The following is a 23,733-nucleotide window of genomic DNA, read 5'->3' as shown; positions in this document are numbered from 1 at the left end:
TTAATACAGGTATGAAGGCCATGCACAGACAAGAACAAATATATTATAAATACAGCAGCATGTAACAAAAAACCAGATGGTAGGCAGAGAAAATAATCATGACATCATAAAAACTAAATCCACAGTTCATTTCATCTTGCAGAGAAAATGTCACCATATAAACTATATTGACCATGTGTTAGAACTATCCCAACATTATTAATTATTCAATTGGAAGCATCCCTTGAATTGAATTTTGGATTTGTGGGATTACAGTATTATTGACTGCCATCTGGTGGCATATTCACAGCAAGAAATAGAGAAGCCTATAGTCTGCAGAGCTACAGGAAGGCTGTGTGCTGTTGGATAAAAGTCAATGGGTTTCTGAGTTCACCTGGGAAATCACAAGCTTTACAGACAGTAGACGCTAAGAGCTAATATAGCAGCCAGCTCAAACAAAAGGTACTGACAACTCTCAGACCAACATGTTTTACGGTTACATTTATTTATAAATCACAGAAACAAACTTCCCACAACTCCTGTCTCTTATTAGTAGCACAGAAAACATAAAGTTGGCTTTGGAGATCTAACTTTATAGTGGGTGGGGGGAGGGGGATCAAAGCTATGTTGTTGTTTCTGTGGTTTTGTCAGCTGTTCGACAAAGAGCTCCAGATGCCATGTGACAAAACTCATAAGAGGCATTCATCTTGAATGGATCTGAATATAAAAGTCTGTTAAGGATTGTAATACATTAGAGCCACCAGTAGAGTGCAATGCTTCCACAACTCAAATTAAAGTAACCAAAGTGGTATTGTTGGCACCAAATAAACATGCAGAGATTAGTTCATAAGATCCAGTCTTTTCACCATGGATAAGCATAATGGACAGTCCAGTACTTTTACTGTTACTGGTTGCATGTAATGTTGGCAATGTGCTCCATGTCCTGTCAGATATGCATGTAATCGGCAGCCAAATACTCATACAGTGATTTAGATCGTAATACTGCAATTTAAGAGCAAAAAAGATGGGTACATGTTATCTGTTGGACTGCAATATTACTTGAAGTTACTTCTGTTTCGGCACTAGAGCCTCCTATCTATCTTGAGGGTATACAAAGAGCCAAGTCAGGCAATTGTCGCTCCTGATAGGCTGATGGTGCAGGGAGCCTCCTTAGCCCTAATAGAGAGTCTCTATTTCAGGCTCTTCATTAAGCTGCTCTGCTCAGACTGACTGCTGTGGAGATCTCTGTCCTCACAGTCTTTGTCCTGTGTCCTTCCTTTGCCAAACGTGTTTTTTATTTTTTTAATAATACTTTCTCCAACACAGTTTTGTATATTTTGTATAACAATTGCCATTGCTAATATTGTTAAAAAAAGATGTGATGCTGAAACCCTGCAGTCCTAAAAATCCTGTTTGAAAGAACGACTCTCAAGTCAAAATGTTGTGTCAGCAAAACTTAATTTTTGTTCTTTTGTAATTTTTCACACCAATCTTCCCCCACGCTCTCTTCTCATCTCTGCTGACATAATCGCTGACTGGGCTGTTTTTGAGAAGTCCATAGCTAGATTTTGCCAAAGGTGTCCTGGCTTTCAATGAGTTTCTAAATCCATGTCCAAACAGAAGAATCCCATTTAGCTCACAGTAATGGAGCCTCATCAAAGGCTTTGATTTTAAAATAGCTGCTTGAAACGATTAAGATTAAGTATACCCTTAAGTATAATGTTCACCTCAGATTGGGTCCCCTCAGCTGTCTTAAAAATGTTTCAGGTTCCACTAAAATAAAATGTTTCAAAAGTTCCCTTAAAAACTGTAAACACCAACCCCCAAACATCTGGGGCATCAATAATATAATTAATACTACAAAACTTCAATCTCTCCCTCTTGTGCCGAATCATTTTCTGCTTCAGTTAAAGTATTTTGGCATTCAGAATGAATATTTTATCTCAGTTTCACACCTGGATCTCCCGGCCAGACATAATGTGGAATTGACACACCGCAGTGGCACAGACACGATCAGAGGAGGGATGGAGAGAGCGGTAAATATAGCATCCCAGTCTTGGCTTGAGCTGACAACAATCTAGGACGTAATCTGAGGCAGTTATCAGCATCTGTTGCCTGGCACCCGGTTCTGTGCGGGTTTTAGTTATGCATCAAGTGCTCCATATCTGTCACTTCTTTATTTGCATCTGATTCCCTGTACAGAGGATGCATTCAAGAGTGTGGGAGGATGTAACCTCTCAATACCCCCCAGTGAGTCAGTCTGTCAGTAAAACACACATGGCTACTCCACTCCCATTGCATGGGAGGCTGTGAGAAAGGTTAAGGTTGAGAAATGGATTTGTTTTGCCAGTTGCCATGTTAAACGTAAATTGCCAGAGTGCTTGACCTTGAAGCAGTCCTGATTAGTTATTTGCATATCTCCAGAGATGAAATGTGTCATCAAGCAGATGGTGTCACTGTTCCCAATATATTTGTTTTCTAATCAGATGGCAGCAGCTGTAGGTGGAATTTAATATCGTACAACTCATTTGAGTATTCTCTGCACGTTGCTTACTTACAATGCTTTAATGGAGAGCATAGATGGAACCCTAGAAACTGTGAACAAATAAACTGTGCCCCCTGTTACCCCACTTATTCAAGTGTGGTTTCACCTCAATCACCAAAAGATAAAGATGATCTCTGTATGGATTAAATAAAATAATAAAATAGAACCAATCTAATTTATAATTGCGACAACATGAAGTCTCCGAGCTTAGACAAACTATAGCCCTCAAGAGCTGACAAAAACGGAGCCCACTACAACTCACTGGCTTACAAGAGAATCGAGACAAATGGAGGTTTGGGGTATAAGTGATTTATGGCCCCCTGGGTGATATTTAAATCAACTTTTTTGACAAAGTTATTTTCTCTCAAACTAGAAAACTAACTCCACCCAATTTGGGTGTCTATAGCAATTCTGTTCCAAGACTTGTGAGTTATAAAGCAAGAGTTTGTTGATCAGCATGGGGCTGGGAGAGTTTAATGACCGTGTCGGAGATGAATACACCTCAGCTCATTTCCCTGAAGGTGACTTGTTTTTGTAAACCATGCAGTGAGAAATACATCAGCTGAGTTTGATGGCGCAGAGGTACCGTTTGATTTAATATGTCATTTACTGCGAGAAAAATTGACATCTAAAACTCAAATGCCAAAACCTTGAAAGGTGACTTATTGAGTCCTTTATGATGTCGACGAAGAAATGAAAAGGATCATTGCTTTCTCTCATAAAAACAATCAAGCTAAAACAAGTTTACTGGACTCAATATTTCCCTTTAATACTTGACCCAATCTGCCCGACTCAAAGAAAGGTTTGAAGGTTTATTCTCTGTAGCTGCAATATAACATGATCCATACCACAGATGCAGACAACTAGCAAAATCCTCAAAGTTATTAAAATAAAAGGGCAATGAGATATCATGTCTCTCTCCTGCTTCCAAATGATACTCAAAGTACTGTCTAAAAACAGCTATTTGAATAAATAATGGCACAATACATAACATGGATATCTCTGTGGGAAGAGGCGGCCTGTTTAACCAGGCAACCATCCAAGCTTAAAGCACCAGATAGCAAAATTATGAATGGTAATTTAATCACATAATGGATACACCAAAAGTCTAATTCCTTGTGTCTGCTCCTCAGTAGCAAGTATGCAGTGTGAATTGTAATGACGGGTATGGAGGACGATTGTTTTATTCCATTTTAGACAACTCTAGTCGTGACTGATGGGAAATGATCTCCAACTGATTTTATAAAGTAACTGGAAGGGGAGCGCATTGCTTTGCATACCTGATATAAACTTTGTAAAACTGAATTAGATTATCTACTTCATAAGAAATATCAAAGCTATAAAAAACGTTAAGAGTGCCTTTGTCATTTATTCTCCTGCTTTACAATATACACTTACATATTGATCTAAGGTGCAAGAGAGTATTCAAAGAGACAGTTGATAAGATTGTATGATGTGTTTTGATAAATGATGTTATTAGAGGTGGGGGTTAGATGACACCATTCAGTTTTCATTGTAAATTCAGTCCATGTGTCACTCCTCATTCAGCAGCTGTCTGCACATAACTGCAAATAACTTTCATATTTAACCCTTTATTCAGATGAGAAATAATATTATTGGACAATTATTCAACATACTGGTGTACACATACAATAACGAGAAAGTCTAATGTCAGTCTTTTTAAATTCTAATGAATATGTGCGAATAGCAACTACCAAGTGGTTAAGGGTACAGAAAAACATTTGTTACATATTATTAAAAATAAACAATGTTAACTTCACGTCTATGACAGGAGGTCTGGTCCCCTGCATAATGTCTGTCGTGTTTCATTCCTTTCTCTCACAAAGACCTCCACACCCATACCTCCAACCTTCTCAGCCTAGCCTCTGGGCACAGTACTTGACTGTTCCGATTGCCATTTCTTGCTTGTGACTATCATTACTTCAATACTGAAGCATTTTGGCCGAAATGTCAAAGCTAGATAGTTATCTAATTAATGAGCTGTTTGAAAAGGCTGTTAGTTAGGGGTTACATGCATGGTTTTGTGCTTGAAGACAGATATTTGATAATCAACATGGAGCTCATTTGAATAAAGAAACGGCAATGTTCTTGTATTGCAGTAGCGCTAGCATGATAAATACTAATGTGAGATCAAACTGTTAGTCTGTTCAAACATTATCCCTTATTTGCTACTCAGTTTACATACTTGTACGTTCTTATTTTTATCTTAACAGAGTCAAGGCTTTTAGAAGAAGGAAAAACAGATGTGTCTGGCAAATATCTGGTTACACTGACTGCGTTTTCTGGAGTAAAAAGCCAAATCATCAAATAAGGGGTTGAGCTGCTAATGCATCCTTAATAGCTCCTAGGGCCTGGCGTACACATGCGTGGACATCACATTTTTGGTCACATGACTTCACCACAGTCAATAGGCTACATGCACTAGGGTCTGAGACGTACTTCCGCCTTAGCCGTAATACTGCTTGGGAGCTTCCGGTTTGCTTCCGGTCTGCGTAGCTGAGCGTCCACAAATGTTTTACTGTTTAAATCTATGGTTTAAATATGAGTCGACGGAAGATTTTCAAAACGGAGCATTTGCAAAGACAAGTAAAGAACTACTCCGAGCACTGCTGTGTCCCACTTTGTACGGCATCAGCTAAATTTAACGGGGTCCTAAGTTTCCATGGCTTTCCGACCGAACTCGAGCTGCGAAGACAGTGGCTGGTTAAAATACGACGCGATAACTTCACAATCTCCTCTCACTCCAAGGTCTGCAGTCGTCACTTCGCTACGGATCAACTAATAGAGCCAAAAACCCTTGATGGCCGTAGGAGGCTTGTGAAAGGTGCTGTACCAACTTTGTTTGAGTGGAATCACTTCACTGCTCAAACACCGCGGGGTAGTGTTTGGGAGAGAAGGGAGCGGCCCACTGAACCAGTCTCTCGGGAGGAGCAGGAAGAGCACATGGATGTCCGTGACCATGATTACTGCTCAGCCCCTGAACCAGCTTCACTGGACATGTCCTCTCAAGCTACAGAAGACAACTCCAAAACAGTGGAGGATCTGCAGAAGCAACTGCAGGAGTTAAGAGTCCAGCGAGAGTTTTGCTTACAGCGGTTTGCTGGCTCCGACGACAACATCCGATTCTATACCAGGTAATGTTTTGGCTAAATTCTATCCAAGTTTTTGAGATGGGTTAGCTTATAAAGAATCCTGTTTACCTGCCGTTTGACTGCTGACTATATGCATGCAGTGTTGGAATAAGTAGGCTACTCAACTTAACTGAAGTATAAGTACAAATACTATGGTTTGAAAATACTCCTGAACTGAACATGTAGAATCATAAATCATGTGTTTTTATAAGTAACTAGAAACTATGAAGGTTAACTAAATGTGGTGGAGTAAAACATACTAATACTAACAACATACTGATAATACTTTACTACAAGTGGAAATCTTCAAAACCTTACCAAAGTAAAAGTACATGTCAATATCCACTGCGTTTCTCCCAGTTGCACACTTAAGAATGAAGAGTAAAAGTAGTCATTCTGTGTAAAATGTTCCCTTTATGTTTTAGATTATTACTGCTGCTTTAATGTAGTTGTTACATGTTACTGCTGTATATTACTATACCTGCACCAAGTGCCTTCTTAATCAGTCTATTTGAATTGTAATGGATTACAGCAAACAAGAGGAAAGCATTAGCCCATGTGTGTCAGTTAACGAGTCATTAATGACTGACATGTGTCTTTTGTGTACAGATTCCCGAGCTATAACCACCTGATGGCCTTCTGAGCCTTCCATTTATAAAATGGTTCATGTCACAAGAGCGATATCAGCTGCCAAGAGGAATGAAGAAGTGGTTACACACGCACGTCCATCAACGGTAAACTACGTTTCTTTTAACACACACTCTAAACACAAACTGAAGGGGAAATGTTTCTCTGACATTTCATTGCTTTCGTGTAGGCTAAAAGGCTATAGTACTCAATCATTTTTGAATACATCAGAGAACTAAAACAACTTAATGTTTTTCCCATCGTGTGCTACTCTCATAACATTAATATAGTACCCTTTTTTTGTTTTTATCTTCCAGAGACAGCTGCTTCAGCCAATTGACGAGTTCTTCCTTTTTCTCTGCTTCCTGTCGGTGGGTTTGAAAGAAAGGGACCTTGCAAACCGCTTCAACATACACCAGTCCACTGTGAGCCGCATCATTGCAACATGGACAAGTTTTCTTACAACTTTATTGGGGTCACAGTGCATCTGGCTTACACCTGCAGAAGTTCAAGCCCACCTCCCAGAGGCCTTCAAAGATTTCCCAGACACACAGGTGATCCTGGATTGCACAGAGCTGAGGTGTCAAACACCATCCTCACTCCTCCTCCAAAGTGAAATGTATTCTACATACAAATCTCACTGCACCATGAAAGCCCTGGTTGGCATAGCCCCACATGGCGCAGTGACATTTGTTTCCAGTCTGTATGGTGGTTCTGTCAGCGACAAGGAGATTTTCAAACAGTCTGGAATAGCTGCGTTGTTGACTGAAAACATGGCAGTGATGGTAGATAAGGGCTTCCTGATCAGTAGGGTTGGGTATCGTTTGAATTTCCACGATTCCGATTCCGATTCCGATTCAACTTTTCGATTCCGGTTCTTAACGGTTCTCGATTCCGATTCTTAGAGGGGCAGGGTAAAAAAATGATACATGCTTCTTCCACCAAAAAAATTACATTTATTCGAGAAACTTTTACACAGGTTAGTTTAAAGTAATATTCACATTAATCAGTCTGTTTATATTCACTGCTATGTAACTTTAACCTGAGAACCACTGAAGCTACAACAGTGCAACAGTCCAACTTTTAAAAACAGTTCTTGTTGAGAAAAACAAGCATATCTGCCTCTCAGGCATACCGGGAAGAAATGTTTGAACATTTTGAAGTAAAATGCTTCAATCTGGTGCACTTTAAGCAGAATTACGAGACTAGATCTAGGGGGTACAACTCTAAACACCCATATGAAAAAGATCGGTTTACATTTTAATAATTAAATAACAAATAGCCTACATGTAATGCATTTTATTTTTGTTGTTCATTCATATCTTATTTTACTATTTTATTTATGCATATTTTTTTATCTCCAGTTTAAAACGATATGTCTGGTTTACTGTCCTATAGTATACATTGGAATGATTTCAAACCTGTTTTATCCCAATTATAAAAGAGTGCCTTGGAAATATGTGTTTACATAAATTGTGACCAAACCGTTTGAGACCCACTGAGATAACTTAGACTAAAGTGAACTATCTAAACACTCAGAGTCCTTTACCTCACTGAGCTGAAGTTATTAGGACTCTCCCTCCACATCATTGTAGAAACATCTTCTTCTTTCTAGAGCAGCTAGCACCAGATGCTAATAACAACAGCGCCGGTTCCAGTGCACCCTCCCTTTCTCCCTCGCTCACGCGCACTTTGGCTGTGAGCTGCGGTTGCCAGATAAGCCAACATCCCCCATTTTCATCACTTGCAGCGCCCATCGTACAGGGCAAATGAAAAGTGTAACCGGGGTGAAAAGGGTGTTACATTTACTTAATTATGAATGTTGTTACATCAAGGCCGAAAATTAGGATGAGCACCAACAGTCAAAACATTTATTTTTTTCTCCCAGAGCTGTCAGCGCAGCGCCTCCACAGATCTGGCGCCCGAGGCGAACATTTATAATGCCAGTGCGACGGGCCGGCCCTGGTTTCAGGTTACACTGTAGGAAATGTAGATACAACGCTACATTTCCCGCCCCGCTGCAGTCATGCAGTAGGCTACGGAGAGCGGCGAGAAACATTTCCTCAGGAATCGAAAAGCGGAACCGAAATTCACATTTCTAAATGATACCGTTGGAATCGAAATGTTGGAACCGGTTCCGAACCGGAACCGGTTCTCGGTACCCAACCCTACTGATCAGCGATTGCTGCAAATGCAAAGTGTACTGCCCACCTTTTCTGTCGAAGCAGAAGCAAATGCCGGCCTATCAGGTGAGGGAGACACAGGCCATTGCCAGACTGAGGGTTCATGTGGAGCGTGTCATCAGGAGGATAAAAGAGAACAAACTTTTTGATGGCGTCATCCTCCTGTCCCATGCCTACAACATCACCCAGCTGTTTGCAGTAGCATGTATGCTGTCAAACTATCAGAACAAAGCACTGGTCAAGAAATGGGTGAAATAAGACAAGATGATGACACCTGTGCAGGTAGCTGTGATTAAGCTGGGTGAGCACACCGTTTTGCCTGACACACGCTAGTGTTTTGTTTGAATAAATGGTAAATAGCAAATTACAATGCGTTGATGATTTCTTACAAATGCAATGATTTACTATTCATTACAAAAAAATCACTTCACTTTATTGTCTTTTTAAATACAATTGTATATTTATTTACATATATGAAATGTGAACAAACAATATAAACAATATAAACAATATATATCAAAAACAAAATATTAAATTCACATTTTGTTGTCATTCAGAACACATGATTGAGGGATTGCCTCCTAAAAACAATGGCGGCTGAGCCAGGGTCTAGCAGCTAACTGCTCAGAGTTATCAATGGCTGCAGTGCCCACTACTTTTGTAATGACAGGTACTTCGGCATGTATGTGTAAAAAAAAAATAAGTCTACTTTTTCTCTGATTGCTCTTTGCACTTCTGGATCTGTGTATATTCTTTGCACCAGGTAGTCCTCCTGTGCCCACACTACAAAGTCACACCACTGCATCCCAGACACAAGAAGTTGACCCTGTACTTGCCAGTAATAGGCATGGCTTTTCTTGAGCTTAGGGGAGCCACATTCCATTCCATTCCAGTCGACATAATTTGGGACATTTGAATTCAACAACATCAGGGGAGGCACCAAGCCAGGGCGTAGAGGGGTGAATGACAAGGCCACAAGGGGAGTAGTTCACGTTTGCCAGTCTACTGTATTCAGCTGCTACTGTGGGCTCCATCTCTGCACCTCTCATTTCTGCAGTCTGCCTTGTACCTTTGAGTATTCGCTCTGCAAGAGAGTTAGCAGAGCTCTCACCTCTGACGTGACAAATCTCTCTAAACCTAGACGCAGTAACCCTGGGTTTGCGGAGCAGATGCCACTCTGAGCTAGAGCTTTGCTCACGGGTAGCCTCCTCAATTTTGTGAGACATTTCTAAATCAACAGATAAGCTGTTAATATGCAGTTGCTCCTCTTCTGAGCACACCAGCGGTAAATCACATGGCAAGATCACATACCCCTCTATGGGCAAGTGGGGTGTTGGTGGTGTGAAGTGTGGTGTACCGAGACGTCAAAGCAGGCATCTGATAGGACCGAACACTGCCCTCCTGCACAATCCCGAAGGCACTTTCCACAAGGGGCTTGTCAGGTCTCATGTTCATTGTGGTCACAAGCGGTCTGTCTTCAATGCTGAACGCTGAGTATGCCTCCGTAACTCTGAACAGGCAGGGATCTGGTAATGGCCCCACCATGCCTCTGTAGAATCCACTCCTACAAAGAATGGCAAAGACAATATAGCACATTAATGTGACAAAGGTTAGAAATACAGCACCAGAATTATGAATTTAAAAAACACAGGAAACACAATTTTCCAGCTAAACTGACCTTACTCCAGTCTGCACCATCCTATTTGGTACAGGCTTGGTGAAGACCATGGAGTTGATGGGCCCTGGCTTCACACCCTTAAGGAAAAGACAAGTACTGTTCGTTGAGTCACTTTAAAACAAAAACTCTGTGAAAGATTACAAGTATTTGAACCTCATTGAAATTACCATTGTTCGCGGCTTGTGCCATTGCTGTTCCGATTCAGTACAGCTATGCACAGGTGGCACAACTGACATGTTCAGTTCAGTGTAATGTGCTGTTTGGAACAGCAATGCTACTGTGTGATTGCACAAAACAGTTCCTGCAACACAGGAGCACTGGTTGTGCGTGAGCACCACTGGTGATGAGTCACGAAGCGTTATCTAAAAAAGAGAGAAGAAATACTAGTGATTAGTAACCTCACTTGTGGTAAATGAGCCAGGAGGTTATGAGTAGAATTATTGGTTATTTTTACTGACCCATTATCCTAGAAGAAGCATGTATTCCTGAATGCTTAGTGTTACCCTCTTACCCTACAATACCACAATGAACTTTCTTTGGAAACTAAGATGCCTTGAAAATTGTATTAAAGCAGTTTTGACTATATATTTGAACCCCCATACTTACACATCCATAATCAATGTAATAATATCTGACCAATCAGCTGTGATAAAGCAGTAGGACACTGTAGGACAAGTAGGACACTGTTGAGATTCCCTTAAGGTAAACTAATGTTTAACTGAACTGAAACTCAATAAACAGGGGGGAACACAGTGGCAATGTTGCCTGCCTACACTCAAACTGTGTGCTGTCTCGCTCTTCCTCATTGACCTGTAGCACAAGGCTCTCACGCTGACCTGCCCTGTCAGCCTGTCTTTATTGGACACTGAATGAAAAAAAAACAGAGCAACAGCGTTAGATCTATACTCACGTCAAAACATCTATGGCAACATTGCTTTACAAAAGCCGATACCATTATGCAGTGTGGCTAACAACAAGACAACCTTGGCTAGGCTATAAGGCTATTAAACGATAGTATTTGTTAGCAAAATGGCTAATGTTTTAAAGAATTAACACCAGAAACAGTACATAGCGTTACCCAGAGCCCTATAGTAGTCTACTATAGTAATAGTATAATAATAATAATAGTAGTTATACTATAGGGCTCTGGCGTTACCTAGCTTTTGACAGCTAACGTTAGCATAACCCGGAGCATAAGCTAGCTGGTTAGTACCTGTTACCTTCTTACCTTCATAGTTGTGTATATATGACGCAGCATATAATTTGAAGCCTTTATCGAGTTTGCTGGCTGGGGCTTTAGTCGTCCGGCAAATCCGATGAACATCCGACATTTTTAATTTCGGAAGCTCTTGTAGGCAGCGGGTGTAGAAGGTCGTCATTTTTCATCAACAGGAAATGCATCAGCAGCTCTGAGTAGAATGCGGAAGTGACTGTGCATGTAGCCTATTCTGCTGAACTGGGGCCTCGTGGCCACGTATGTGGGCACTTACACTGCCATCTGGTGGTGTCAGAAGAGTACAACACACTACCGTAAAAATTCAAAATGGCGGCAAACACAAGGGATAATTCAAGTGGCAGCTCCAAATACAAACCTCGACAAGGTAAGAAGTCCTATCCTATTTCAAGGCTTTTTCTGATTTAGATATTTATCAAAGCATTGTACGTTTGTCATGACATGCACATTTGACAAAAAATGTGTAAAAATAACAATTTGGTATGCTGCTAAACATGATGTACATGTATGTGTACATCGTGACTTAGGTTGGTCGAAAATGCTAATATGTTAGTAAAAATGTGCATAAGTAAAATAGCTTATAGCTAACTCTGGTGCAGCTAAAAAGCTGTACATTGTCCCGATGAAATAAATAACAATTAAATAACTAAATACATACATACATACATAAATTAGTTAGGCTGAAAATGTTAATATGCTAGTACAAATGTGCCTTGCTATAGCTAATAGCTAGAGTTGTTTATAGCTAACTCTGGTGCAGTTGAAAAGCTGTACATTGTCCCAGTGAAATAAATAACAAAGAAATACATAAATACATACATATATAAATGACATTGGTTTGTATTTGATTTTTTCATGTTTTTATTTCCAGAGCGTTTTTCTGTGCAAAGAGCATTGGAGCTACTTGGGTTAATTGATGGAGACAACTCAGATTTGGAAGACTTGTCTGACAACGATGATCCCATCCTGGATGCCAATTATCAACCCCCACCACAGGAGCAAAGCAGCAGTGAGGATGAGGATGACAGTAGTGATGATGAGGACCCCATTCCTCAGCCCACTGAGCACAGCAGAGGACGTAAACGTCTCCGTGGTGAAAATAATGGTTAGCCAAGACCCAGTGGATATTTGTTTATTTTAGGCAGGGCCTCAGGGCTAGGTGAAGGATAGGAAGCAAAATGCTTATTTACAACACTTGTTGACAGGTTCAGGGACAGGGACAGATACAGGTTCATCCCGCACTCCCAGACGGCGCCGTCAAACTCAGCAGATCGAGGCTGATCTCTCCGATGATGACTCGGAAGAGCCAACACCAGGACCAAGCACTCAGGGACAGCCCAATAAAGGTAATTGTTATTATTTTAGCATGCCTTGAGGGTACATTTTCAAATCTTATATAAACGTCCACTCAGATTCAACTACGTTATGCACCAATAAACCTCAGTGAATTGCTTGCATGGGTAAAAATATGTAACTTACTTTGCAATAAGTACTATTTTTATTCTGATTCTGGTTGTGCAGGACGTGGGTTGCGCTGGAGGGCTACTTCATTGATGCCAGACCTTGCCCAGTTTGAGCATGAGGACGAAACTGAGCTTGACAGAAATGGCTGGACCCCACTAAACTATTTTGAACAGTATATAGATAGAGATTTGATGAAAATGATTTCAGATTGCTCTAATGCTATGTCACTGTCTAGGAGTGGGGACCCACTCAACACCTCTGTAGATGAGGTTTACCACTTTTTTGGTGCCTGTATTTTGATGTCCTGCATCCGATACCCAACAATCAGGATGTACTGGTCCAAAGCCTTGAGAATCACTGCCATCACTGACAGATTCACGCACGACAGATTCTTCAGACTGAGGGGATCAATAAAAGTGCTAATTGATGATGATGTGCCAGAAGATCTGAGGAAGAGGGACAAATTCTGGAAGGTGAGGCCTTTTCTGGATCGGATTCTGCAAGGCTGCAAGTCTCAGAATCGACCTGAATGCGCATCTATTGATAAGCAGATGATTCCTTTCGCAGGAGCCTGTCCATACTGACAATATCTGCCAATGAAGCCAAACCCAGTTGGCATCAAGAACTTCGTTTGTGCTACAGCAGATGGCACTGTGCTGGACTTTGATCTGTATCAAGGTAAAGGTGCACTGCTTGAGCAGGTTGAAGAAGAAGAGGTGGGCCTGGGGTTGGGAGGCTTAGTCTTGGCTCGTCGGTGTCAAACTCTGCATCGTGGCACGAAAGTATATTGTGACCGGTTCTTCACAAGCATCCGATGTGTGGAACAAATGATGAAGAAGGAGATGTACATTACTGGTACAATAATGAAGAACCGACTCGCTGGCGCGAAGGAGAAGCTACCCTCTGACAAAACCATGAAAAACACAGGAAGAGGTACCTCATCAGAACTTTCCACTGAAGACGGAAAGTTGTGTGTAGTGAAGTGGTACGACAACAAACCAGTATTGATGATGTCTGTTGTTCATGGCACAGAGCCTGAAGACACCTGCCAGTGCTGGGACAAGAAATTGAAACAATATGTGACTGTCTCGCGACCAAGCATTGTCCGTGAGTACAACCTCAAGATGGGTGTAGTTGATTTGATCGATAGAATGATTAGCAACTATCGCATGAGCGCCCGTACTAAGAAGTGAACGATGCGGATGCTAATGCACTTCACGGATCTGGCTTTAGCCAACAGCTGGCTACTATACCGCAAAGACCTCGCAATATGTGCTGCACCAAAGAAGAGCATCATGCAGTTCCTTGAGTTCTGTACGGAAATAGCTACGACCCTCTTGGCCCAGCATCACGGTCAAGGAAGCGATGCAGACCTCTCTGAACAGTCAGAGGAAGAAGACAACTCAAATCAAGGGAAGAAACGTCCTGTGACGGCAGTGCCCCATGTCTCGGTCCGCAGGAGGGCGAATGCCCATCTCCCAGAGATGATCAGCCTAAAGAACGCGGCGTGCTGCAGGGTAGCAGGCTGCACTGGAAGAACCCGAGTGCGTTGTGTGACCTGCAAAGTGTTCTTGTGCTTGCAAGGCGATCGCAACTGTTACACAGCCTTTCACACATAGGTGTGTACATGTCCTATTTATTTTTTTACATGACCAATGCAACATTTCACATAAGCCATACTGTAACTATGACTGTCCAAAGGGGGCAAAAATGTTAGTTTTTTTTCATTTTGTTTTTTCACAATGATGTTCATAACACATACAATAGTAGCCTGTGGTATTATTAGATGCAACAGCGACAATGCAAAATGCTTTTAATGTTTCATATTTTGTTACAGGCATATGATGTCTTCCTGCAACTGTTTGTAGCATTTTAAATGAGCCGTACTGTAGTTGTGACAGTCCAAAAGGAGCAAAAATGCAGTGTTTTCATGTTGTTTTTACTCTCAGATGTTCAAAACATGTTGCAAAACATGCAAAATGATGTGTGTATAAGTTATTAATACAAGCAAAAGCAGCCAGGAAAAACTGCTGTGTTCAAGGTGGAAATAAAAGAGTTTTTCACTCTATTACAAAAAGGTGACTTTAATGACTTTTTTGGAAATTCAGAACGAGTGTCCACATATGTGGACATAATTTTTCTCTAAAAGTACATCATGTCAAAAGATGATACTTAGTTTTTATACTTATCAGGTTCCAATAAGCCCAAATAGCAAAGAGAAATAAAAAATGCATATAAAAAAACAGCTCGGGTCTTAGGAGGTTAAAGGGTTGACCTTCTACAGAGTGGGAAGAAACAACACAGTCCATGTGGTAATTGTGATTTATTTAGTTTTTTAATAAAATCCAAACCTGCAACATGTGTTGGTCGGGGGGAACTATGATCGTCCCAAACACATTCTATCGTCCCGTGGATGATGGACGCCCTTTGTCTCGAGACCCCGGTACCTGAGGTGCTGTAAAATAAGTACTGTCACATTTTCAGAATGTTGGCCTCTATTTGTTACCAAAGTATTGGTTCATGTGACCTCCCTATTCCTCCTGTTGAACTCCATCCACAACGTTCAACAACATTTTTCACAGACACTGCTTTTGCCACGCGACGGCATAACAGCTTTTGACTGTAAGCATCTCAATCCTCTCCTGGTAGCTGGCCATTAGTTTAGTTAGCTCACATTTGAAATGCAGTTGTTCTGTATAAGCGAGCATGCATGTTTAAAAGTTGATCATCTTTATTTAATGTGGGTAGCCCAAATGATGATTATGATTAACATCTGATTAATTGTGCAGCGTCGGGGTTTACTGAAATATACTTTCCTGCTTAGGAAATAAACGTTTAGTATGCCTTATTCCTAAGCTCTTTCTATATTATAGTTAGTGTGTTTTATCTTGTTTATATTAGGAAGTATTGATTTTCACAGACTGTTTCGTGAGGTTTTTGATCAGTCACTTTTTAAATAAGATGTTCTCTTCCGTATGTATATCACCCCAGTGAACAAGAACATTTATTTTTGGTTTCCCATTCACCAATTTTGTCTGTGACTAATCAATAGTCAAAGAAAAGATTGCTTTTTGCGCTGGTGGAGATGTCCCACAGTACGGAGCGTGGTAGGGTGTTTCTCAGCTGAAAGCCAGCCACTTTTCGCTTTTATGTTGAAATGGTGACAATATCGATTCAGAAGACACGCACGCTGAGGGCTTTCAAAGCGTAGCTCTTCCCCCTCCGTATCAAAGAACTGTGTGAGGGGATTTGCGGCTGTTTCCTGAAAGAAAACAAAAATCTGAGCAAGTAATCCCAAAATATCAATGACTGATGTGAAACCATTTCTGTCAGTCGCTGTTTAGAGAAAGACAAGCAGCAGACGTATAGCAAACACTCCCTGAATAGAAAAAAAGGGTTTACTGAGATAGAACAATGTCTTCATGTCCAGATAAAGTAAATGTGTTACTCTTCTTTAGAACTCATCAAAGTCCATGTGTTAGACACAATCAAGCTGATCTGCAGCTGGCCCCGGATAAACACCATTTGACTTTTCAGGTGAGTAAAGTAATTCTCTCTGCGATGTGAAATCACAGGCTGTGACTGCTCATATAGTGCAGTGTTTACCTCCAGCTTTGCCATCATCTCTCGCCAGACAGATTGATTCAAAGGCCCAATCAGACCAGTTGAAGTGGATTGTTTGTTTACGTCTCGCTGGCTCCCTCTCTCTTGCTCTATGACCATTCTTCGTGCAATGCACTCTTTGGGTTTAAAGAAGAAAGGCCACCATTTCTCACTGTGGCAAAGAACCTGAGAATAAAGCCTAAATTCTGCAATTCACATCACTTAAAGGATGAACATTGGAAACCTAGACAAATTGCAATGTGCAAGAGAAACCTAAAAGAGTAGCAAAACGTTTTGGGACGGATTTGAACTGAGTTTAAAGAATTCAAGCATCATGGCGGAGAAGGAATAAGCTGAGGCTTGAAAAAAACTATATCGTAAGCAAAAATGCCAAACGGATGTAGGTAGTATTTCCCCCATCACACATACAACGCCAAGGAGGAAATTGGACACGGACAAAAATGTCTGAATTCTGCTGTCCAAAAAAAAAGTACTCAGTCATACTTCACTCTAATCTAATTGGGTTGGAAATTAAATCCTCAGAAAAGGGTTGGGGACAGAGCTTTTATAAATGAGGTATAATAATAGCCAAAGAAAATTGGATGTAATGATATCAAGTCAATTTTAGGATTACCAAGTTGTATGGAAGGTAAAATACCCATGGACCGAGGAATGAAAAGTGTGTGTAATTGTTTTTGTGGAAAAATGTCAATCATATAACAGCTGCACTATAACAACTCAGTGTGTGAGATCCATATGTGCATATACATTCCCTCCATATTTGAAAAAATGTAGTCCTTTAAAGAATAACTGCATAGAAATGTCAGACTGCCTTCTTTATCGTTTACACTGTGAGTCTTTAGTTGACGTTTTCATAATACATTGAATAAATTCATGACCAAAATGTAACTGAAGCTACATGGAGGAAGCAAAAACCCATGCTGTCTTAATCAAAGTAGAAGATTGAAATTGTTTTTGTGACTACCAGGTTCAGAGCATGTATGTAGCTTTCAAGTTCAAATTACCTTTGCCCATGAAAATATCATCTAAATGTCATCACAACATTGCACCTTAAAACTCCACATGGTCACTGACCTGTGGCTGATCTGCCTCAGCGTTCACACCCAGGTACCTACTGTACCGCTTGCTTTGATTTGTATTTTCACTCACTTTTTTGTATCCCTTCATTCCCCTCCACACACACAGAGTAATATAAGTTGTTTATTTAATGAATAAATAAATTGCCTAGTCAATGATATGTCTGAAAACAGAGGGGTAAAACAAATCCTTTGGAAACTTTCCTTAACATCCTATTTGTACATTTCAATTTTGTTCAGCAGGCTGTTTCAATCAACTTGGGGAGGCCCAAATGAAAACATAGACTTTGAGAATGAGAATGGATACTGTATTGTCAGAGTTCCTAGGCAACGAGTTCATATGAGGAAGAAAGTCCAGCGGGCAAAGGCAGACGGGAAAAGAGAAATTGTTGGCCGGTGAAGCATGGCAGAACAGAGCTGGATGTGAGCGTAGCTGATGAAGCTAGCTCGGAAGCTACTGACCAGGCTGCAGGTAGGATTGCTGAATGGAAGGCAGGGAGATTAACAGGCAGGCATGAAATTAACCCTGCGGCAAGGGAGACAAAGTTAGAGACAAGCCAAAAATACGATGCAATATATAAAGTTAAACACAGAACTCAAGGGGCTTGAGACGGTATACCCACCATGGCTGAAATAATGATCTGGTGATGAGGAATTGAGGTAGGTATACTGCAGAGTAGATGGGTAGGTGTATTGAAGGTGTGATACACACACACACACACACACACACACACACACACACACACACACACACACACACACACACACACACACACACACACACACACACACACACACACACACACACACATGCAGAGACAAAGCCCAGGAGGATACTCAGGGGACAGGGAAACACAAGATATAACTGGAGGTATAGCCGTTATGGATGGATTGTCATGAAATGATATTATATTATTATGATATGTATGGTGCCCAGAGGTGGAATACTAATTACTTTGGTGATCCCCTGACTTTTCCTCTAGCGCCACAATCGGGTCAACATTTAATTTTTCTGCTACTTTGGTTTATGAGCAAATAAAAACTAATGACATTCCCATCAGCCACAGTTGAACTTTAGTGCTAGTGTTTTGTGGTAATTAGCAACTCTTAGCAGAAGCTACATTTAGATTGTGAACATCATAAACCTTATATCTGATCAGCATTTTGGAGTATGTTAGCATGTTGATGTTAGCATCAATTTCTCTCAGTACAACTCACAGAGCTGCTAGCCTGCTGTAGGTTCTCAGTCTTGTTTCTCATAGCATTTTTGATTTTTAGAATAGTTTAAAATCCCATTCCTGTCATTTGTCTAATCAATTAATAAACCCATTTCAGCACAGTAGAATTGATTAAGATGATATTGTTGATTTTCTCAAATGTGTTCATCCTGCCTCCCTCCCTCCCACAATCTAGCGACTGTCAACCATCTGTTTACTGCTTTGATGTCTCTAAATAACTGTTGCAGATAATCATGCAAACAATTATACATTAACTAGTCCAAGACAGGAGAGACCCACATGGGCTTCTATATCCTTCTGTTGCTACATTGACATTTATAGGCATTGTTTTAATGTGCATGGAGGCGTCTGTCATTCATTTGTAATGGCATACATGCAACTGTAAATAATGTAAGTATTACAAAAAAGGAAAAAAAAGTAGATACTTCCGTCTCCCGCATCAGATCCAATCTTAGCTGTTGCGGGATGCTTGTCATATTTTAACTCATTGAGGTGGACGGTTTTGTCAGCCAGGACCTCTATAATTGAAAAATATTCATTACTGTATGTAATTTATTACTTTGTCATATATCAGCCTTGGACCATTCACTGCACTCATTAGAGTTTTAATTAAAACACTAAGCTACGATAACGGTGCTATTTTCTGAAGGGCAATGGAAGATAACGGGAAAGGTTATACGTCTTTTAAAAATTGTTGACAACAAAGTGAAATCAACATGTAAGGTCTAAATCATCATGTTCACATCACTCTGTTGTGTACATCCTCAGACATTTAAACCTCCATTTTTCAGATTGCTATTTTGACTTTGTCCTTGATGTAAATGAATCATTTAGAGCCTTGGTCTCACATTAAATGTATTTTTATTCAGACACTGTGGTGAACATTTAGATCATTCATTTACATTTCTGTGCCTATGTACTTCAAAGGCATATTAATCTTAAAGCAAGTTGTAATGCACCAGCACATGTACAAAGAATGCCTTAAAAACTACTTTCAGGAAGATTAATGTACATGAAAGTGCATTCACATCATAGCTTTAATGTATAATTGGTTAGCATATCACACCTGCATTTTGTGAATCCATTTTCTGTTGACAAATGAGTTCAAACGCTGCCACAAAGCTTTCTATTCATCATCTCAGTGAGACTTATGGCCATGTATATATGCTAATTTCTCAATTCACTCCCAACTGACTTGACTGTTATCTTGTGAATTTCACATACGATTTTGCATGGTGTTTATTTGCTCTACAGTTCAAAGCTTTAGAACTTCCCAGAGTCAAAGTGAATTATCTCTAAGCGGCGGGCCTCTTTTAGCAGCTGCTTAACACAACCACCCTGATGGTGCTGGTCAACACTGAAGCCAACCCACATTTCTTTTTTATTTTCGCATTTTCCCTGCATTGCCACAACAGAACAGGATTCATGCATGTTGGGCCGTGTTGTGGTTTGTATAATGAAGCCCGGGCTTTCTGTAAGTGACTCATAAGATGACTGCTCAAACACAATCGATGCTACCGGCTTTTATCTGAACGCATTCATCCACACCCACACTATCTCTCTGGATCTATACTGTCAGACTGATGGGCTGAGTCCCTTTTTCAGATTTGGGATTTTTCATACTTTCATACAACGATTCAGACACTACCGTCTTTCTATATTTCTATCAATTTTCTTTCTTGTTCTTCTTGTATCCTTTCCGGCCCACTGCTTCTCAAGCTGCCCATGCTGTGTAATTGTCAGAGGACACCTGTTGGTCATGTCCCCCTTATTACCTTCACTTCCTTTTTTGACCACCAAGTCTTCATTGTGGTTGTTAAAATGTGATGCATGCCACTCTATGATTTACATAAGTGACAGCTGCTTTCATTCCCAGTAAAATATCCCCTGTAACTATCTTGAATTTCAGTAAAGCATGATTCAATGATGAATGGGGAAATGGATAATGCCTGTATACTGATTCTTCACAGATAAGGACTTCATACCCTTTTCATTAAAAACATTCCTACACATGATAAATGTTCAATGAACCAGAGCTTGGCAGAAAGATTACAGGATACGAAAGCATTTGCAATCATCATGGGTCATATAGTGAGGGCTGTTCTACATTTACAAGTTATGCGAGTGCAAGGTATTTCAGAAAGAACGTTGGGTTCTCAACCTAAAATGGGGAATGAAATAACCCAAGATGCAACACTTTATTGAAGAACATAGGGTTTTACTGCTATAATATATTACTCTACTTTTTTTGAAAGATTTAATATAGGACAAAGATGTGGCTCTCCTGATCTACTCAGGCAGTAATTCCTAAGGGAATGGGTATGTTATTGCCCCTGATTTTGCAACTACATTTTGAATCTCTCAAGCACACTCACTACTGCTCAGGCTACAATTAGGCTGCTATTAAACGTTCAATGACGTACTCTGTTATGTTAAAATTAGCTTCACAACTGCAAGAGAGAAGATCCAAGGCTTTATGAGAGCACAACCTTCAGTTAGCATTGTGTTCATGCATCATTGGTTGCAAGCACAAAAGTGTGGTTAAAAAAGAATGAACCAGTATATTGTTTTTTTATTCTAAGCATTCTAAGGTTCAGGGCTTGTATTGGTCCTACGAACATAGCCACAGTGTAGTTATGACGATGAAAATCTTAGGTCACAAAAACCTCAAAACCTTTTTGACATGTTTTTGTTTCATTATCCAATAGTCTTCAGCCCCCACCGATGCTGACTCAAGTGACATTAAACGTTCCTCTAGTAATTCAATCCTTTTTCTATCTCTAAATTTAAGCAATTTAGCAGATGTAATAAATATATATATATATATGTTGTTAATAACATTGTCAGTGTCAGCTACTCACACGAATACACTAAAGGCAATATTTGAGTCCAAGTGGATATCTTTATAAATATTCACTTGAGGTTTATTCTGAATCTGAATTGGAATAAAGGTGTCATTTTGTGAATTCAAGGTGATCTTATTCATGTATATTCATCTCTTTATGTTCTAAAGTCTTTGCAGAGTGTTTTCCCTGTGGACTGAATGCCACAACTCAAGTGCTGAGAAAAATGTTTTGCTCATGACAAAGAAAAACATGAAGGATAAGAGGATGAACAAAACAAAATAACTATGAAATAATTGCTTTCTTCTAGATAAAAAGATGTTATTGTAGACATCTTATTTAAATGCTCGCGTCAGAATGAGAAACGACTCACATAAATGGCAGCATATGGAGTCTGTATCAGGTTCAGTACTGCTGTGGAGTTGGTCTCTAAGGGGGCTGTAATTCATAAAATGTGGCTTTCATCCAATCAGCATGCAGTGACCCCAGGTGCAGGACAGCCAGATGAAAAACAACTTAAAATCTCAGCTGGTGCTTTAGCCATGCTCACGGAAATATGATGATGAACTACAGAAATTATACCAATTGCTGTGTAAGATTTAAATACATGATAAACAGTGATTGATTATACCTTAATTCCTAAATGCCCTGCAAATATTACATGTTGTCTTATCCGTGCATATTTGGATGATTTATGATATAGCTTAAAACTATTTGCTTGACGTTTTTATTTGAGCTTAACAGGTCTCACATGTGCAAAATATCTGTTCACACTACTTTTTTGTTGATAATGAGCAGTTGAGAAATAAAGCTTGAGATAAAGTTTGCAAGAAACACAATATCATTACCTTAACAGACATAAAAACAAAGGTTTGAATACATAATTATCCTCCCTTAAGAGATCCTTCTTTTTTTAATATTTAAAAGTGACTACTGTTACCATCTCATGCAAATTACTGAGAAAATGCCTGTGTTAAGTGCTACCCCACATCACATCACTCCTGTTCTGAAGTCTTTACACTGGCTTCCTGTGTGTCAAAGAATAGATTTCAAAATACTGCTGCTGGTTTATAAAGCTTTGAATGGTTTAGGCCCAAAATACATTTCTGACCTCCTGCTAAATTATGAACCATCCAGATCTCTCAGGTCTTCAGGGACCGGTCAGCTTTTTGTCCACATAGTCAGAACTAAACATGGAGAAGCAGCGTTCAGTTATTATGCTCCAAATATCTGGAACAAGCTCCCAGAAACCTGCAGGTCCGCTGCAACTCTTACTACTTTTAAATCCAGACTGAAGACTTTTCTTTTTGTCGCTGCTTTTAATTGAACTATTCACATCGTAAACTGCACTGTAACTTTTATCCATGTATTTTTTCTTTTAATGTTTATTTTATTATCTTTTCTTTTTAATGACTGATTTTAAATGCCATTTTCTTAATGTCTTTCATTTTTTGTAAAGCACTTTGAATTGCCTTGTGTTGAAAGGAGCTATATAAATAAACTTGCCTTGCCTTGCCTTGCCTACCCCAGAGGTTTGCACATGTCACATTTGAGAGTGGAAAACAATGATCCGTAGCCAAAAACTGTATTGTACCTGCAGCTAAGGTTAAACGTTAAACACACACATAAAGAGAGTGAATCTGCCGTTGAAAATGGCAAAAAAAATAATCCTCAGTGTTCATTTAAAGGTATTTTAAATGACACTGTGAGGACTGCACGCTTTTAATTCTGTACGCAGGTAAGGCATTGAGAATTCTTCAGATTTCTTCTTTAATGACATAGTGTCAGTGGGTCTACTCATCACTGTGCTCACTGAAAAAACATACTACATAGAAAACAAGGCTTTATAGGGGGAGAAAAACAATCCTAAAAAATATTTTCATTCTTAGATTCCACAGCGCTGAGAGACCGCAGATGAAACAAAAGCAAGTGTCTTTGTCCCTGGAACTTGCAAAAAGTTCAAAGAGTGAATTCATGAATATATTACTAGAACTTCATCTGAACATCTGAATGTACTGAAGTCCATCAATAGCCTTTCTGTCTTCACACACAGGCACAGTCACAGTCTCCCTCTTTCTCTCCCTTTTTTT

General features: G+C 39.9%; 1 protein-coding gene and 1 long non-coding RNA gene across 2 annotated transcripts; one reads left to right on the top strand and one right to left on the bottom strand.

Moving 5' to 3' along the window:
• The first annotated feature begins 4,981 nt into the window (after positions 1-4,981).
• Positions 4,982-7,129, top strand: LOC117447096 (uncharacterized). The gene is made up of 3 exons (XR_011643275.1): positions 4,982-5,679; positions 6,286-6,410; positions 6,621-7,129. It is a non-coding gene; the product is annotated as an uncharacterized lncRNA (long non-coding RNA).
• Positions 7,130-8,160: 1,031 nt separating this feature from the next.
• On the bottom strand, positions 8,161-11,584 carry LOC117446871 (uncharacterized). Its single transcript, XM_034083349.2, has 4 exons — positions 11,393-11,584; positions 10,332-10,526; positions 10,165-10,241; positions 8,161-10,050 (listed from the first exon to the last, which is right to left on the bottom strand). The coding sequence occupies exons 1-4, from the start codon at positions 11,486-11,488 to the stop codon at positions 9,777-9,779; spliced, it is 642 nt and encodes a 213-aa protein (XP_033939240.1). The 5' UTR covers positions 11,489-11,584; the 3' UTR covers positions 8,161-9,776.
• Between the last annotated feature and the right edge of the window lie 12,149 nt (positions 11,585-23,733).

The sequence above is a fragment of the Pseudochaenichthys georgianus genome, chromosome 5 (assembly GCF_902827115.2).
Source record: "Pseudochaenichthys georgianus chromosome 5, fPseGeo1.2, whole genome shotgun sequence".
In the NCBI taxonomy this organism is placed as follows: domain Eukaryota; kingdom Metazoa; phylum Chordata; class Actinopteri; order Perciformes; family Channichthyidae; genus Pseudochaenichthys; species Pseudochaenichthys georgianus.
The sequence above is the reverse complement of the archived record's forward strand: the minus strand, read 5'-3'. Positions and strand labels throughout refer to the sequence as shown.

Coding starts and splice junctions, on each gene's coding strand:
- LOC117446871 (XM_034083349.2), bottom strand. CDS start 11,488: ATGTTCATCGGATTTGCCGGACGACTAAAGCCCCAGCCAGCAAACTCG. Junction 10,242..10,331: donor GGCACAAGCCGCGAACAATG/GTAATTTCAATG, acceptor CTTTTCCTTAAG/GGTGTGAAGCCAGGGCCCAT. Junction 10,051..10,164: donor ATGGTGCAGACTGGAGTAAG/GTCAGTTTAGCT, acceptor CATTCTTTGTAG/GAGTGGATTCTACAGAGGCA.